The 19,218-nt window shown below is 46.1% G+C and overlaps 1 protein-coding gene across 1 annotated transcript in view; it reads left to right on the forward strand.

Annotated features, from left to right (window-relative positions):
- Positions 1 to 6,697, forward strand: part of wu:fb95e10 (mucin-19) — a 29,629-nt gene extending 22,932 nt beyond the window's left edge. Inside the window, exons 5-6 of the mRNA XM_038991493.1 lie at positions 1,904 to 2,130; positions 2,330 to 6,697. Of these exons, the coding sequence (XP_038847421.1) occupies positions 1,904 to 2,130; positions 2,330 to 5,694 (3,592 nt within the window). The 3' untranslated portion in view covers positions 5,695 to 6,697. The remainder of the gene's footprint in view (positions 1 to 1,903; positions 2,131 to 2,329) is intronic.
- Positions 6,698 to 19,218: the final 12,521 nt, after the last annotated feature.

The raw sequence follows: 19,218 nt of genomic DNA on the forward strand, positions 1-19,218 counted from the left end.
TTTGTAACACATCCTGCCTGTCTTTTTATTATTGTTCGACCATGCCCCGTTATTCTATAACGGCCGCACTGGCTCCTACAACAGTGACCGGACCTATTTGAGAAGCGACAATGATAGAAGGGTAATGACGTGTAATCGGATGAGCACTTTCTCTCGCTCCCTCTCTCCTACTGCCTTTGACGATGGCCCGCTAATCTGCCTTGCTTCCCTACCTAAACGGAGTCATTTTGGATTAGCCATATTCCTTTCGTCACACAGATTAAGATAAATGCTCTGTCATCATCTCTCCTGCATTCTCTGTACCCTCTATTCACTTCGTCCTGTAATTATTTTCTAATCTTTAATTCAATTTTTTCTGTCAGAACACACTTTTACAAATCTCCTAAACTTTGAATTTTACCACGTTACTTTTCTTTTTAGTGTGTCCTCATTTATGTCTAGACCTGTCAGATTGATACCCGAGGAAACCACACTGAATGTCACGTTCTGCTCGCTGGGAGGTAATCAGCTGAAGGGTCATCAAAGCTCTTCTCCTGGACTAGGTTATCATGCATTCTATTAGAGAAAAGGGCAAGGTTTTGTGAATCAACTCTGGATAGAAACAATGGCCTTTTTTGTACCATGACCTAGGCTGTTAATGCTTCATAAGAAGCCTTAGTCTAGACGTCACCACACCAAACAATATCATTAACTTGAGCTTGTAATCCCTCTCATCGTTAGAGTAATAACAGGCGGTCTCTTGTTTTGGTACAACAGGATCATCAGCTGCTTCCCTCCCTCTTCAGCGCTCTTCATTCTCTACCTGTGACAACTCTGTACAGGGAAGGAAGCTGTGCATGGTTGTAATCCATTGCTGGTGTCCAGTGGACATGTCGAGGCTAGATGTTACCAGATAGGCAGTGTGTTCCATCGGGCCTACACTTGACAGGGTGTGCGTGGCACACTGGGTTTCCTTGCCGTGTAAAAACTGGCGGCGTTTGCTCTTGTACAATGAAATATGCTTTTAACTCCATCCATAGTTCCAACAGGGATTTGAACAAGTTATTTCTGTGCTCCGTCTAAATTAAAGATCAACATGACCCCAGCGATCTTCCCTCTCCCCGCCGCCGATGCTAACTCTGTTCTTTATTTAGAGGCGGTGGTGCAGTGCAGCGTAGGCTAACGAGATCTCACGACTGTGTCACTGCATGTCGGTTACTTTGCACTGGCCTGACGTGGAAGCTACTTGACCAGAGTGCACATTACCCTCATGTCAGGAGAGGTGGGCTGGATGTAGCAGGGAGGAGGATGGGGGTGGGCTTGGCAGTGGGGGGGCTCCACTCTGTATGTGTGGTGTGACTCATCTCCCAGACTGCACTGTTTCAGATGCCTCAGGGTGTTGTGATGACTGGGTGAGTTACTGTATTAGTGCCCTGTCGGGGCCAGCCACTCCAGGCATTGAAGAGACAAGGAGTGAATGGAAGTTGACTCCTCTTCGTCCTCTCATGTTCTTGTTGTGTTTTCTCCGTCATCACTTGGTTTATGACCTCTCTGTGCTGTGTTCCTGAGGAAGTCTAGTGTCTGGCAGGGCTGTAGAAGTGACTAACAGAATGACTTGTGAATACAGTCGACAGGGCCTCTTGCTCTGTGATTTTATCGCCCAGGGGTTACCAGCATGTGGAACTCGAGGGACATAATGTTCGCTTGCCTATGTGAATGAGTCTGTTTACACATTGGTGTTTGTCACTTTATTTTTATTTAAATATATAGCACTAGCAGTCATGTCTCCATTTCAATATTTTATCACATCTATAAAAATACTGATTCATGGTGTCTGGTAGATGACCACAAAACTGATGTCCCCCCCTGGTTTGAAAGCCGTGCTAAGTGATTCTGACCCCACCGCTCTGCTGTTCTCCCTCAGGCCTGCCACTGCTGCTCCAGGATCTCGCCCTGCCTCTGCTGCAGCCAGGCCAGCCACAGCCAGCACAGCCAAGAGCTCCACATCCACAGCCAAGCCTGGCACCCCCACGGCTAAAACCACCTCCACCACCCCCAGACCAGCTTCTGCCAAAGCCAGCTCTACAACACCCTCTGCTGGACGGACCCCGATATCACAGCCCTCAAAAACCGCAACTCCCATCAAGAAAGGTAAGAGGGGACATCAGTTTTGGTTAAATTCTTCTTCTTTTTTCTCCAAAGGTTTTAACTTTTTATTACTAGCATTACACATTGTTACATTTTTCAAAATATATCTTTATTGGATAATTTGTTCATCATAATTAAGTTTCCATCCAACCCCTGTCCTTTTCCTCTTCACAAACATCTACTTGTTATACTCTTCCTCTAGATGTTACCAAATCAGCCACCAAGAAGCCTGCAGCTGCACCTCTAACTCGCACCTCACCAGCCAAGACCACCAAACCTGAGACTCCCAAATCAGCCTCCGCATCCAAGCCAGACTCCACCCCCAAGAAGCCGGCTGCCAGCAGCAAGGCCGCAGACACCAAGAAGACGCCAAGCAGGCCCACGCCTTCAAAGGATGTCAGTGCTGGCCCCAAGACCCCTAGTACCAAGCCAGCAGGGAAGGCTTCCACCCCTAAGAGGACTGTGGGCAGCAACACTCCCATGGCAGTGAAGCGTGGCCCCAAGCCCATGACGGCGGCAGAGCCCGCGACTAAAGCGAGTGAGACCAAGGACGCCGCTGTTGCTGCCGCCCTAGCTGCAGCTGCCTTGGCTGCTGTGGTCTCTGTGGCAACCTCGGAAGAAGCAGTGGTGGCTGCAGTCCCAGAGGAGAAGGAGACTGTGCCCCCTCAGGCCAGCCAGCCAGAGGAGGCCCCAATCGCTCAGCTGGAACTGGTCCCCCTGGAAGAGCCAGCAGACACAGTGTCTCCCCTGGGGACCACGGTCATGTCCCCTCCATGCTCCCCCACTGGGCCCATGTCCCCGGTCAGGGAGCCCCAGAATGCCTCTGCTCTGCTGGACATGTACGTCCAGCCAGACCCCAGGTCCCAGAATCAGTCTGCCATGGCTCCACAGAGCCCAGTCCAGGAGGAGGTGATATTCCAGCCAGACCCCTGGGCCCAGAATCAGTCTGCCATGGCTCCACAGAGCCCAGTCCAGGAGGAGGTGATATTCCAGCCAGACCCCTGGGCCCAGAACCAGTCTGCCATGGCTCCACAGAGCCCTTTCCAGGAAGAGGTGAAGATCCAGCCAGATGAGCAGCAGGAGGACCTCCTCATGCCCGCCTCTTCAGCCCCTCCTGCATTCAGCATGTCTCAGCCCATGGATGAGTTGACCTCAGAGGTCCTGGTCTCTCCCTCTCAGGACCAGGAAGAGGCAGTGGAGAAGGCAGATGAGGAGATCAACGAAGATGACGATGAGGAGGAAGAGGAGAGGACAGTGGGCAAGCCGACATTACTGTTTGACATGAGTAGCTCTCAACCCTCAGAAGAGACCAAGCCTGTAGGCTTCGGTGGTGCCACCGGTTGGCATGGGGATGACCTTTTGTCAGGGATGGACTCTGAGGATGTGAGCAGCCGCCTGCAGGGGTCGTCAGAGATTAGCAGCACCCAGCATACGGGCCTGCTGCAAGGTACCCAGAGCTCCGACGCCCTGGTAGACTCCAGCCTCAAGGGCTCTGAGGGAGAAGGCTCCCCCGATGTGGAGACCCTGCTCAACGTGGAGGATGATGAGGAGTATAGGAAGGTGGGCAAGCCGACATCACTGTTTGACATGGGTAGCTCTCAGCCCTCAGAGGAGGCCAAGCCTGCAGGCTTCAGTGGTTCCACCGGTTGGCATGGGGATGACCTTTTGTCAGGGATGGACTCTGAGGATGTGAGCAGCCACCTGCAGGGGTCGTCAGAGATTAGCAGCACCCAGCATACGGGCCTGCTGCAGGGTACCCAGAGCTCCGACGCCCTGGTAGATTCCAGCCTCAAGGGCTCCGAGGGAGAAGGGGCCTTCATGGGCTCCCCCAATGTGGAGACCCTGTCCGACGATGAGGAGGAAGATGAAGAGGAATATGAGGATAGGAAAGTGTGCAAGCCGACATCACTGTTTGACATGAGTAGCTCTCAGCTCTCTGTGGAGGACAAGCCTGCAGGCTTTAGTGGTTCCACCGGTTGGCATGGGGATGACCTTTTGTCAGGGATGGACTCTGAGGATGTGAGCAGCCGCCTGCAGGGGTCGTCAGAGATTAGCAGCACCCAGCATACGGGCCTGCTGCAGGGTACCCAGAGCTCTGACGCCCTGGTAGATTCCAGCCTCAAGGGCTCCGAGGGAGAAGGGGCCGTCATGGGCTCCCCCAATGTGGAGACCCTGCTCAACGAGGAGGAGCGAGTTGATGTTAATATGGATGTGAGCTCAGAGCGGGCAGTGGACCACCGGATGGTGTGTCAGCAAGAGGATGAGGAGGATGATGATGATGTGGAGATGCCCAGCGAAGGGGTGACGGAGAGTGGACTGGAGAGCTGTGGGAATGCAGATGAGGATGACTACACAGAGGAGAACCGCTTGGATAACCTCAACCGTTCACCCATCCCACCTTCCTCAGCCTGGGGTCAGACAAACCCCTTCACTGACCCCTGGGCCCAGCCCCACCTCTCCTCCCCCCACACCGCCTCCAGCCCCCTGTCTGACCACGGGGCTGCCGACCCTGAGACGCCCACCCAGTCCTCTGCCCAGGCCTGGTTGGATCTCAGCGCACCCTCTCTGACGCTCCATTCAGAGCAGCCTTCAGAGCCCCAGTCTGCCCCTGAGGAGATGGAGAACTCCTCCCCAGCCCCCCCAGGGCCCCCTGCTGTGGGCATGTCTCAGTCCAGCACCCTGAGTGGCACGGCCCTGGCCATCCATAGCAGCAGTGAAACCAGCACTCCCGAGGAGCTCCGTGACTATGACAGCAGCTCCGGGGTGGAGTCACGCTCTGACAAGCAGCAGACCCCTGTGCCATCCAATGTGCAGCCTGACCTGGAGCAGGACTTGGGCATCCATCTGGAGCGAGGTGACGAGGAGGAGGAGGCTGAGACGCTCCCTGCTGACGAGGTCCTGGGAGCAGGCCCTCCTACTGCCCCCGCCTCTGCCCCCTCCTCCCCCTCCACCTCGGGAGACGAGGCCAGCGACACGGAGGGTGAGATGCAGATCAATGACCCAGATGTCCCCATCACCATGGATGACAGTGCTGAGTTCGACAGCCCACCGTCCGCCCGTATCCTGCCTGCCCTGGAAGAGGATGAGGAGGTGGTGGAGGCGCCGGCCGGAGAAGGAGAGGAGGACGGGGGTGGCGGCACACCCCAGTCTGCCAACTCAGTGGCGTCTTACGGCTTCGACTGCACCATGTCCAACTCCAACGCCCACTCCACTGCAGAGAGCTGCGGTAAGAGCCCCGGCATCTTCTCCCTGGAGAACGAGGACCAGTTGCCCGAGGAGGCCAAGGACCCCTCCCTCATCAAGGAGCTGACCCTGCCAGCAGCGGCCGCCCAGTCAGAGGAGCTGCTGGGAGGCCCTGTAGACCTGCTGCCCCTGGGCCAGCCTGGGGACCAGCACCACTACATGCTTGGGGGGAAGATGGATGCTGACGACCTGGAGGAGGCCAACACCCTGGAGGAAGCCCTCCGCCTGGGGCCCCAGCATGCCGGGCAGGCCAGCGAGGGCCAGCCACCCTACTACTCTGCTATATGCGATAAGACTGATGGCTTTCTGGCAGGTAACGTATAAGTCCCTACCCCTGGAATGCACCTTCTCCCTCGCACCCCTCCCCCCTTGTTGTTCTTAGTTTTTCTCTCGAGGTCGGTTAGATGGTTTAGAAAAACAAGCAAATGATGGTAGGAAACAAAATAAAGCAAGGGGAACGAAAAAGACTGTAGATCAGTGAAGCCTCCCTCTTTCATACTACTATTATGGTTATGACTGTATGGCACTACTTTATGTACACTAGCTACCATTTTCTATTAGAATGTTCTTTTTAAGTAACACTGCGTACTCCATAACCCCTGAGGGGGCGTTGACTGACTGGTCCGTTGGGACAAAGCTCTTAAAAGAGAAGGAGTAAAATGAGAATGGACTCTACCTACATGTGTATTTATCCTACTGTTTTTACCAAACAAATGTCAATTATTTTTTTTCTACTTTTGTTGGAACCCGGTCCTGCCTCCCCTATGTTACACGTGCCATTTTATCCTGCACCATAGAGATAGTCCTACTCTCTCTTTTTACACGTTTGTCTTCTTGTTTTCAACACTATTTTAGTATTGAGTAAAGACTAGATATTTAACATGGCTTTCCTCCCCTTACACTTTTGTTGAGGTCGGTATGAGAGTGTTCAATTTGAAGTTTGTCTAGTTTTAATTTGCGCTACAGGAAGTTTGCCTCTCCCTGCATAGATTATTATGGCAGGTAAAGTTGTCATGTACGGTGTGTTTTTTGAGGCATCTGTTTTAAGTGGTCATGCTTCATGCCTCTCTTAGTTGATCATTTGTGCTTCAGAACCAACTAACAACTATTTGTGGGGAAAAACGTGCATTCCTCTGCATTTTAGAATGACTCTCACTGAAAATGCTTTTCTCACTGAAACACTTGTAGTGGTATTGGATATTTCAACTTGCATGTACTAACATTGAAATTGTATCTGATTAAACCATTATACAGTAGGGATGTTCATAAATGAATGGTTCACACTAAGTAGGTTTTTCAAAATTCCATTAAACATCATTGCAAGGCACGTTGTTCCTGTTTCTTGTTATTTCCCATTAGCGTAGCATGTCTCAATTGTTGTCTAGGTCAGTTTTATGTACTGTATTTAAATGACATCACTGTCCTCACCATGGGAATCACTTCCCACCAGGAAGTGAAGTTTTATCTGTGGAATGGTGTTGATGCGCAATGGAATTTTGGTTAGGAGGCAATCCACCTGGTGTCCCATACCCTGTCTTCCAGCATGTATATGTTTCTCTCTAACCTCCGTGGATTCAACACAGACCAACACCACATTTTGTAAACGTCCTTGGTAGGTGGTACTCCCCAAACAGACACCAGGGAAGACTCCTGCTCCTGGGTCCCTTTACTGTATGTCCTGAAGGTTTTACATCCTCTGCGATGTGAAGCCTGCTCAAACCTGCCTGTATCCTCCCGAATGCTCCACCCAACACACACACAAACATACATACTGGCATTACCCCACACCTACCTGAATGTGTCTTAAGAAGAAGCTGAAGTGGATGAGAGATCTGACTCCATCCTGCCTGCTCCTGCTCAACCCAGACAAGGAGAACCCTTGGATCCCTATGTTTGTCGGTACTGAAATCAGAGCTTCCCTTGTTCCTCCTCTCCTTCCTTTCTGCACCATTATGGTTTTCCTATAATAAAAAAATGCCAGATTTGGCATTTTGCCCAGTAGGCCTATCATGAGCATACAGGCGTCTCATGAAGTTGCTTTGGGAACGCTCTGTTGCATGTATAGTACTGTACGTGTCTGTTGGGACACCATGGCTGCCCTTGAGTAAGGCATGGTCAGTGTTGAGGTACACGTTTTTGTAATTAGCTGAGCTTGTCCCAGGGGCATCCTTGTATTGGCTGAGTTGATTTTTGATGTGGGATAGAATGCGTTTCAAAGCAGTCAGGTGTACATATGAAGAAGCTATATGGTTGGTCAAAAACTTTTTCATCAGAGTAGTTTATGATTTAGTTCTTAAGTAAAATGGTTAATCCCTTGTTCCCCATTGTCTTTGCCTAATCCCCGGTTTGTGAGGTCTTGCATGTTAATTCTCATGTTATCAAAATCTAGCCTTTATGTGGGGATATTTCCTTGGGACATTTTTAAATGTGTCAATTCATTTTTGCATTAATGGTAGTTAAATGCCAGACCATAGAGGCAAAGGAGATGAATTGCTCCTAGTCATGTGATCTTTATCCCTTATTATGGCTACATATAGTTCTGAGTTTCAGGCCAGCATCTTGAGGGCAAAGACTTAAAACAAAATTATTACCAACAATGTGGCGCACCACTTTATTACATTGTATGAATGGGTTGCAAATTGATCTAAATTACCTAAACTCTGATGCAATTACGTGAGCTTTTAGTTCTGGGTTTCCGAGGTTACAATTACCAGACGAATGTGGGAAAGCGAAAGCGATTACATTTAAGATGTGATTGGCCACTGCTGCTACATCTGTTTAGATAATGTCCCATGTCAGGAACTGTCTGAAATGTCATATCATATTAAATGTATAGACATGTACTGTAGTAGCTGTTGATGAATCCATGAAGTGTCTCCACAATTTAACAATTGTAGTTCAAACTCAACTCAATGTCATCTTCATAACCTTTATTCCAAATTATTTGAGAGCAAACTCTAGACCTCATTTGACTGTAATACTGCGTCTATATAGTAGATGGGTTATGTAATATGTATTAGATTAGGTCAAAAATGTTAAGTACTCGAATCAGACAGATGTCATGTTAATAATGAGTCATTGCATGTTCCAATAAGATAAGGGATGAGTCCAGGATGCATGCCATTCTCCACTCTTTTTCCACTACTCAGTCACTATTACCCTCGGGGACATTTGAAGCCAGACCACAAAGATTCGATGTGACGGTTTGATCAGTAAGAATTTGGTATGTCCTCCCACATCACAAATGTATACCCAAAAATAACAGAATACAACGACTGTTTGGTTTGTTATAATACTTAGATGAGCCAATATATAACAGAATAGTAAACTGGTCAAACTTCATTTATTTGTCCTTTTCAACTGATCGAGACAGGTTTCTGTTTGTATTTGCTTTATTCCTTTGTGTAAAGACGTCAATCCCTGAGCACTTCCCCCTCATTTTGCTTTACGTCTTCCCTCCACTCCTTTTGATTCTTCTCCTTGAATCCTCTGGCCCTGGATGCTGTCCTACCCCTCCTTTTTGGTGCATGTGTCTCTAACGCACATCCCAAGTTATCTTGACTGTCTAGCACACAGGTGTCAAACTCATTCCACGGGGGGCCGAGTGTCTGCGGGTTTTCGCTCCTCCCTTGTACTTGATTGATGAATTAACATCACTAATTAGTTAGGAACTCCCCACACCTGGTTGTCTAGGGCTTTATTGAAAGGAAAAACCAAAAACCTGCAGACACTAGGCCCTCCGTGGAATGAGTTTGACACCCCTGGTCTAGCAGGAGGGCCCAAGAGTGACGAAGCAGAGACCGAAGAGTCCCACCAGTCACAACAGAAGCAGAGCGAGCCACCCGTGGGCCTACGGGAGGAGGAAAAACAGGATGAGCCAACCATGGGCCTACAGGAAGAGGACCACATACAGCTTCCTCATCTTGTAGTGAATGCCCACTACCTCGCAGAGCAGCAGTGCAACAGGAGACCCACCGACACCACCTCCAGGTCCCTCCAGTCTGCAGCTGCAGCCAACGGTCAGCTGCGCAGGCTGGAGCAGCACCAGAAGCACCTGAGAGAGCAGGAGAGGCAGAAGAGGCAGTGGCTGGAGGAGGAGTGTCTGAGGCAGGAGCAGCAGATGCAGCTGGAGAGGCAGCGTCGGGAGCTCCTCCAGCTCCAACTCCAGCAGCAGCAGCAGGAGCACAGACACCGCCGCCAGGTGCTGCAGTGGCAGCTAGAGCTGGAGCAACAGCTCAAACAACAGCTCAGACAGCAACAGAAACAACAGCAGCAGTTGAGGAGTCCGTCTGCAGTCATGCTCTCCCCATCCTCCGGGCTCTGCACCATCTATGAGGCCATGGAAACCAGCGAAGAGGAGGACGAGGGTGAGGAAAGGGAGCAGAACAGAGAGAGGGAAACAAGGATGCAGCAGGAGAAGTGTACATCCAAGCAGACCTGGCCAGAGTCACGCCAGCAGGGGCCGCGTCCCATTCCTCCAACAGACCTGGACTGGAGCAAGAAGGTGGACATCGTCCAGCAGCTCATCAACCAAACCCTGCTGCTGTCCGGGGACAGGGGTTGCCCCCCTCTGCTCCTGCTGCCTGTGGGGAGCGGGGGCACTCTGAGCCCCCTGGAGAGCAGCATGTGGCCCAACCTGCTGTCCCCGCTCAGTTCCCCCTCTGCCACTGTCACCTCTGTTAGCAGCTACTCCCCAGACAGCCAGGGCAGCTCCCCCCAGGGAGACTGGACCGTGGTGGAGCTGGAGACACAGCACTGAAAGCCAGGAGAGGAGGACACACCACTCATCACTGTCATATCTATGCACTGCATACTGTATTCACACGACACAAGTTGGCACTGCATCTCCACACTACAAATTCATGACATGGACCAACATAACAGAGAGGTACACCGATTAAACCACACAACCTCACAAAAAGAGCATGCTATACATTCTAACTTGATATCTACATAGAAATCCACATTCACTGTATTGTCAAACTAATCTTCAGAGAATGGTATATATTATTACTCATCCATGGAGAATTAAGAATGGCACATCCCCCATTGGTACTGCATCTAATATACTTTAATAATACACAGGAATACTGTTATATATATATATATATACACTGCTCAAAATAAAGGGAACACTAAAATAACACATCCTAGATCTGAATGAATGAATTATTCTTATTAAATACTTTATTCTTTACATAGTTGAATGTGCTGACAACAAAATCACACAAAAATGATCAATGGAAATCAAATTTATCAACCCATGGACGTCTGGATTTGGAGTCACACTCAAAATTAAAGTGGAAAACCACACTACAGGCTGATCCAACTTTGATGTAATGTCCTTAAAACAAGTCAAAATGAGGCTCAGTAGTGTGTGGCATCCACGTGCCTGTATGACCTCCCTACAACGCCTGGGCATGCTCCTGATGAGGTAGCGGATGGTCTCCTGAGGCATCTCCTCCCAGACCTGGACTAAAGCATCCGCCAACTCCTGGACAGTCTGTGGTGCAACGTGGCGTTGGTGGATGGAGCGAGACATGATGTCCCAGATGTGCTCAATTGGATTCAGGTCTGGGGAACGGGCGGGCCAGTCCATAGCATCAATGCCTTCCTCTTGCAGGAACTGCTGACACACTCCAGCCACATGAGGTCTAGCATTGTCTTGCATTAGGAGGAACCCAGGGCCAACCGCACCAGCATATGGTCTCACAAGGGGTCTGAGGATCTCATCTCGGTACCTAATGGCAGTCAGGCTACCTCTGGCGAGCACATGGAGGGCTGTGCGGCCCCCCAAAGAAATGCCACCCCACACCATGACTGACCCACCGCCAAACCGGTCATGCTGGAGGATGTTGCAGGCAGCAGAACGTTCTCCACGGCGTCTCCAGACTGTCACAACTGTCACGTGCTCAGTGTGAACCTGCTTTCATCTGTGAAGAGCACAGGGCGCCAGTGGCGAATTTGCCAATCTTGGTGTTCTCTGGCAAATACCAAATGTCCTGCACGGTGTTGGGCTGTAAGCACAACCCCCACCTGTGGACGTCGGGCCCTCATACCACCCTCATGGAGTCTGTTTCTGACTGTTTGAGCAGACACATGCACATTTGTGGCCTGCTGGAGGTCATTTTGCAGGGCTCTGGCAGTGCTCCTCCTGCTCAAAGGCGGAGGTAGCGGTCCTGCTGCTGGGTTGTTGCCCTCCTACGGCCTCCTCCACATCTCCTGATGTACTGGCCTGTCTCCTGGTAGCGCCTCCATGCTCTGGACACTACGCTGACAGACACAGCAAACCTTCTTGCCACAGCTCGCATTGATGTGCCATCCTGGATGAGCTGCACTACCTGAGCCACTTGTGTGGGTTGTAGACGCCGTCTCATGCTACCACTAGAGTGAAAGCACCGCCAGCATTCAAAAGTGACCAAAACATCAGCCAGGAAGCATAGGAACTGAGAAGTGGTCTGTGGTCACCACCTGCAGAACCACTCCTTTATTGGGGGTGTCTTGCTAATTGCCTATAATTTCCACCTGTTGTCTATTCCATTTGCACAACAGCATGTGAAATTTATTGTCAATCAGTGTTGCTTCCTAAGTGGACAGTTTGATTTCACAGAAGTGTGATTGACTTGGAGTTACATTGTGTTGTTTAAGTGTTCCCTTTATTTTTTTGAGCAGTGTATATATATATATATATATGAGAGAGTATTTTATCTATGTGTATTGCTTTGAACCAAAACCCAAATTTGATTAACTGTACAGTATGAACCTTATTCTGAGTGATAGTTATGACAGTGCACTTGTTGATTAATTTAAATGTTACAGGTAAGTGAGACTAGATTAGACTTGGTTGTGTTAAATTATCATCAGTTTCAAATCCTCAGAGAATCTGTTTTGTTTGTGGAGAAAATACTGCTGCTAGCTGCGGTCTGGACCAAATGGACTGCTTTGAATTGACACAATCCTTTGTCTGTAGAAGAACACCCTTTTAAGGAGAGCGCAATGTCTCAAAATAATTGGGCTGTCAATCACACAGGAAAAGAGGGAGGGTGAGAGTAGGATGTCCTTGTTCTGCTCTGCCTTTCACATAGTGGTGGTGAGGGGATTGGTGGAAGCAGGGGGGTGGGGTCTCACCCTGCATTCCAAAGCTATAACCTCATTTCTTGGGTCGGCCTTTATTCAATGGGTTTCCGAGGTTACAAATGATGTCATGATAGGAGAGAAACAGAAGTCTGAGACAGCGACACTACCACACAGAGAGAGCACAACACTCGGAGCACTGATAAAAATGTAACTAACTGTTCAGAGAATTACATCAACATACATTGCCATTTATTAAATACGCCCCAGGAGAGGGAGTTATTTGCAGTAGTGATGAGGCAATGTTGTGAGATGGGAAACTGGATATGAAGTGTTGGAAGGACTTTAACATGGTACTAAAGAAGTGCTGTGTATGACCAATGCCATAATGGCTTAACAGAGGGGGAAACTAGGTTCCTAAAGCCTCAAAATTGAATACATGTAGGCCAAATTTGTCAAATGAATATCCTTCATCTATCTCCATGTCAACAGTTGATCTATCATCAAATTGATTTAAACTGTGAGCCACCGGTCTCTGTTTTGGAGTTCTGAATAGTCAGAAGTTTTGATTCCTGCTTGTACTACTTTGGTGTCAGGTCTACTATAGTATGTCATGTATGTACATCCTATTTGGGAAGGCTGCACAATGGCTGGGTAGGGTTTCAGTCGGGATGTAAAATTTAAAGCAATTTCTATATAATTCTACTGTTATGTGCAATCAGAAATGTATGGTGAATTGTGCAATATTAGACATCAGTTGCACATCATTTAGTTTAGACTTAATGAGAATTGTAGTTTATTTATGCAAATTCGTTCTAATTTTAGCATCTATACAGGTATATGTAGTATCCATAAAAAATGTGCATTAATTATTAAAGTCTATTATACTGTATGTCCTCTTTTAGTTCTGTATGTAAATAGAGGTAGATGAACACTGCCACCTAATGGTTGAGTTAGACTACTGTAAACAAATACTGTAACCCATGTAATCTGTCTTTTATCCATTATCAGTACAGTAGGATATAAAATGTTAGTATTGTGCAAGCACATCTATGAAACTATTTTGACAGGTAGGCTAATATTTTTTAAAGTATATCTGTATGTATCCACATGGTGATATTATAAATGTATGTGATGCTGTGTATGACAACTTATTGCAGTTTGAATGCAGCATTTGTGAAAAGGATATTTATGTAATACATTCAGTTCTTTAAACCAGGGGTGTCCGACTCATTTTGCCCGTGGGCCGCATTCAGTCTTCACCGAGTCCGGAGGGACGCATTAAACATGTATTATTTTCTTGCAAAAAATAGTCCAGTGTCCATAAATGTTTGAATTTTTCGCTGTCTAGCTTTCGTTTAAATTACTGTTATCAAGCTGGACAGAGTGAAGAGCCTATACATGTACATCCATTATCATTTCTACACAGTTTTGATTTATGTTTAGACTTTTTCAAAAAACTATTTTCCCCCACCCAAAACAAACTCAAACAACCCGTGGGTTGGATTGAATGGGCTCACTAATGTTGTGTAAACAGCTGTGTCAGGGACAGGGTGAACCCCATGATGCAATCCTGACTCAATCAAACTATGCGTGTGGTTAGATGTGGGTGGTGAGTGTGTTTTTGATGTTGGACAACAGTTCATAAATACATCCCAAATTATACTATGTGAAGATGAATGCTATGGATACAACGCATTTAATGCACCAATACATTTTAGAAAAGAAATAAATCAAGTAGCTGTAGTACTGTATTCCTAGTACGACATGTAATGATATGCAATAATCTAGTCCAGACAGTAGCTACAGGTGTATGGTCTTAATTTAATCACCCTGTTGCAGGAGAACTTTCCTGCTATGCAGGACATTTAAAACATGTAGTGTATTTGAGGTTTATAAAGACTTCTGAAGTTTGTAATTTCCACTTTTAAATGTCAGATTAGATGTTCCCTTATGATGTGAAATGTCAATTTAATTATAATCCACATAATTCACATTTCCTGTTGCCGCAGAATTATTTTCTCAAATTAAGATCCTACATCTGTATAGACATGACTGTCCATCATCAAACATTTATAGTTCAAATAATCACCAGAGGCATACTATTAAGTACATTATAAGCCTAATCAGAGTTTGGAAAATCTAATATTATTTTCAAGCTTAGTCATTGACTCTTGATCAATTTTGCTAAAAGGATTTGATTATTAAACTTTTGCTATTAAGGTGGTTTATATTTGAGTAGTGTTTGTAGACTGTGATAGGCCTCCTGTATAGTCATTTACTATTTTAAGATCATGTTTAGGCTTGTGTCTGATACATGTATAATTGTTAAGTACGTTAATATAACCATTTAGAAATAAAATTACTTTCAACTAGCTCTTCTTTCTATTTTTTGCTATTTTGTAACCAGGTTGGCAATGGCAACAAACACATTGAAATGCTGACAGAATAACCTACTGTGAAAGACTGATGCCATGTAGTCCCTCTTGTCTAGACAGAGGGGTTTCCTCCACTGAAGTAGGCTTTATGTGATCGGTTGCCTCTCACAATGTACCAATGTTCAGGTTTCCTCATACTAGAAGTAACATAGTAAAGGAACACTTAAATTAGGGAAAGGGGGATACCTAGTCAGTTGTACACCTGAATGCCTTCAACTGAAATGTGTCTTCCGTATTTAACCCAATCTCTGAATCAGAGAGGTGCGGGGGGGCTGCCTTAATCGACATCCACGTCTTCAGCGCCTGGGGAACAGCCCGGGGAACTGCCTTACTCGGGCAGAACAACAGATTTTGCCATTGTCGGCTCAGGGATTCGATCCAGCAACCTTTTGGTTACTGGCCCAACGCTCTAACCACTAGGCTAAAAGTATTATATGTTACATTTGGTATGGTTACTAAAGGCAACAATAAAAGGAAGGTGGATCGGTGGGTGTATAATGCAAATTTCTAGCAATCCAAAGGTTGCGTATTCAAATCTCATCACAGACAACTGTAGCATTTTAGCAACTTTGCAACTACTTACTACTTTGCAACTACTTTTCCCTTTAACCTAACTCCTAACCTTAACCCCTAGCCTAGCTAATGTTAGCATTTGCCACCTAGCTAACTTTAGTGACAACAAATTGGAATTTGTAACATATCATACATATTTCAAATTCGTAACATATCATACGAATGGTAATTCGTAGCATATCATACGAAATGGATGACGGACACCCACACATGAATACATAATGTAACATATCATACCAATTTGAGATTCACCGATTTTCGTTTACTATGTTACGTCTACCCCTGATTCCAGGTTGCAACCTTTCCGAGACGAAATGTCATGTACAGTTTGAGCTACAGTTTGGCCAGCTAACCACTAGGCTTCGCTAGTCTCATTCAGTGATGGCCATAGTCGGACAAAGAGTCGCTTAGCCTAAGCCTACCCTGTACAATATTAAGTCCATACCATTAAGTATTTCTCAATCCGTTTAGTTCCACTACAACAAATGAACAATGGTAAGGTAGGCAGACTCGGCCCATATGAATAACGCGATATCACCAATAAGTCGTTTTTAGATTTGCCAAGTGGTGAAGGAGGGCTCGCTCTATGAAATTACTAAAGGCGCGAAATTGTGATTTATCGTCAACAGGTTTATTGCAATTGTAGTGATCACATGACCAATACGACGCGCGCCCCTCACTTGCGCTCAGCTACCCTCACTGGTTAGTTGCCCCCTCGAGCAACGAGCGTCAGACCGTTTTTATACTGTTGATTGACTACCAGGCACGCACAAAAGAGCTCTCAGCAAGGGAGGAGTGGCGTAGGATAGCATTAATTTTCTCACAGTAAGAAAATGTCAGGTCTTTTTTTGTGGTTTATAGATATTTCGCCTGGATTTAAATTGGAAAGGATAAGGTGAGCGGTAGGCTACGTAAGCGGGAGGCTATGTTATGTAGACATAACGGTTTTTGTTCATAAACCGATTATAGGCTTGACGATGCAATGCATGGAAATAATAGCCTAATAATAATGTAGATTTTCGAGAGTGAGTGAACAATTGAATGATGTCCATTTAGTATTATTTATGTAGCTGTCATGTTCTCCAATTACATGGGGTAGAATGCCAGATTAACCAGTCAACGTCAGCCTTCAAACCACACAACATAGTTGAAAGGTGGACACGGTGATACGTAACTTCTTGCTCTTTTGGAACATGGACTAAAGAAGAGAATGATAGGCCTACAATGTTTATTTTGTCGATGCTCTCGCTCACCTGGGCAAAGACAGACGCCCGTTAACTCTCCGTACAGTTCACTGTCGTTTTAAAGTGCTGAGGATATTCGCCAATGTTGGCCTGCTCTTTGACTGCAAATAACTCCAAACGGACAGGAACTGATTTGATGGTGTCGTAGATCACTAAAATGATTTTATAATAAAAATTCATCAGCTATATTGAAGAAGACTTTGTCATCCCACCGCTGTGGTAGCCTGTGTGATACACAAGACACCAGATGGCTAACAACGACTCGATGCAAGTAAGTTTTCCAAGTTAGCATTGGACAGTGGTTTTACTTGATTTAACATATTATGTTAGCCTGTGTTTGTCCTATTCGAAGAGATGCGTGCAGGTCATATTTGTAGGCTATTTCTTCTAATTGGGTTCGTGGTGACGTCTTTGCACGACAGGGACTGATGGTGGACAGGTACCCTACTAGTACATCGGGCCAAAGTACTATGGTGGTTTTAGACAGGTAGTAAGTAGCCCACTATAACCTACTGAGCCTTTAGTCCACACCATCACCTTGAAACTTTAGGTCTGTGTTTTCTGTCCCCCATGTTTGCAATGGTCTAACAGGGCATAATAATGGCAGGTGCTTATTGTGTGTGTTACCAAAGCAGTCTACACCCGCACAAATATGTCAGACAAAAGTAATGACGTATTGATGATGTGTAGACCAACAAATACTGTACACACATATATTTACTTGTTATACCTCACCCACCACATGGAAGAGAAATTACCTGTATGGAGCATTAGAGGGCTATTTCTTGTGGTACATAGTTGTTCCACTCAGGTGAGTTACAGTGGAGGGTGTCAGAGTCAAGGACCTAATTAAACAGGTCATGTTACCATATGCTGCTTACACAGGTGTTATCTCAGTTCAGGAAATTGCATAGGAGGGAATTGTTACAAATTAAAGGCCAGGTTGAACTTAAGCCAGAACCCAACACATTCATATCTGTCTGCTGCAGCCTTGCAGGTAACCCACTGAGTTTGGGTCAGACCAAAGTCAGTGGTCCAGTACAAAGTTCAAATAATAAGATAAATAAAACTACACATTCTATTTTAAGTTAGTGTATTATATGTAATCGACTTTCAGTGTACAGATGTGGTCAAATATACATGTTTACACAGGCAGCCCAATTCTGATATTTTTTCCACTAATTGTTCTTTTGACCAATCACATCAGATCTTTTCATATCAACTCTTTTTCAGACCTGATCTGATTGGTCAAACTACTAATTAATGACCAAAAGATCAGAATTGGGCTGCCTGTGTAGATGCAGCCTTTTTTCTTCTAAAATAAGTTGAAATAGAAAAAACTTTGTGTTAAATCTTGTGTATTTGTTTGACTTAGAACTGCACAGAACCAAGAAAAAAAAACAAAGTAAAAAAAAAATCCTGAATTAAATCATTCAGAATTCTAATTAATTTGGTTGGAGGCAGTGATTCTCATTTACTGTGTAATTTATTTAACCTTTGGTAAGTTGCAGGTGCCTACAGGGTAAAAATAGCTGTTCAACCAGTTTTGAGAAGAAAAAACTGAACATTCTGCTCCATTGCACTTCATTGTAAAGTACAAGGGTGCCAATATATTTGACCTCATCTGATACTACAAGGCATTTGTGCCTTTTGAGGGCCTTAACCAAAATGTTGTTGGGGGCCCCACCTCACGGAAAAAACATTTTAGTGGCCCCCCTTTTGACAGTGGAAAGAAAAAAGTTTTAGAGATACTTTCCTGCAATTTCAGAAATGTTGCCATGGGGTGCAGAGAAAATGTTGCAGTTTTAAAGCCTCTTTACATTTTGCCATGAAGAGGAGAGAACATTTGGCAATTTTCTAACAAATTTCATGCAATTCTACTAATTTGCCTTGGGGCGGAGGGAAAAATGTGCAGTTTTGCAGCTAATTTCTTGAAATTCTATTTTTTTTTTGCCATAGGGTGGAAGGACATTTTTGCAGTTTTTAAGCTAATATCCTGCAATTCTGCACATTTTCCATGACTTATACCATGTTGATATGACATCTGAGTGAGAGTGCCCTTTGTGCCTGGTCTATAATTTGACCATGATTAATACAAGTTTAGATAGCTGGCTAGACATGGGCTAATTGAGTGAGAGAAAAACTGCTGATGCACAACAACATTTCCAAATTGCACCTAGTGAATTCTACTATTCTAACTCTCAACAATAAGTTGAGACCCCGACTGAGTTCTTAAAAAAACAAAATGTTTTTGGTCGCGGCCCCCTATCGGCTGGAGGCCCTAAGCGACCACTTATGTCGCTTATGCCCAGGGCGGGCCGGTGTAACATCATGTGAAGTATGACCTACTGAACACTGGGTCAGCAAGTAGCCTAAGCCTATATCACTAGGTGTCAGTGTCAGGTAAGCATCCGGTATCAAGGACACATGTAGGCTACAGTAAGTTCCTTCCAGTGGTGCCACTGTCAGATTTCTTCCCCCAGGGATTTCCCCCCCGAAACTTGAGGTCAATCATTTGT

The sequence above is a fragment of the Salvelinus namaycush genome, chromosome 4 (genome assembly GCF_016432855.1).
Source record: "Salvelinus namaycush isolate Seneca chromosome 4, SaNama_1.0, whole genome shotgun sequence".
Classification (NCBI taxonomy): Eukaryota; Metazoa; Chordata; class Actinopteri; order Salmoniformes; family Salmonidae; genus Salvelinus; species Salvelinus namaycush.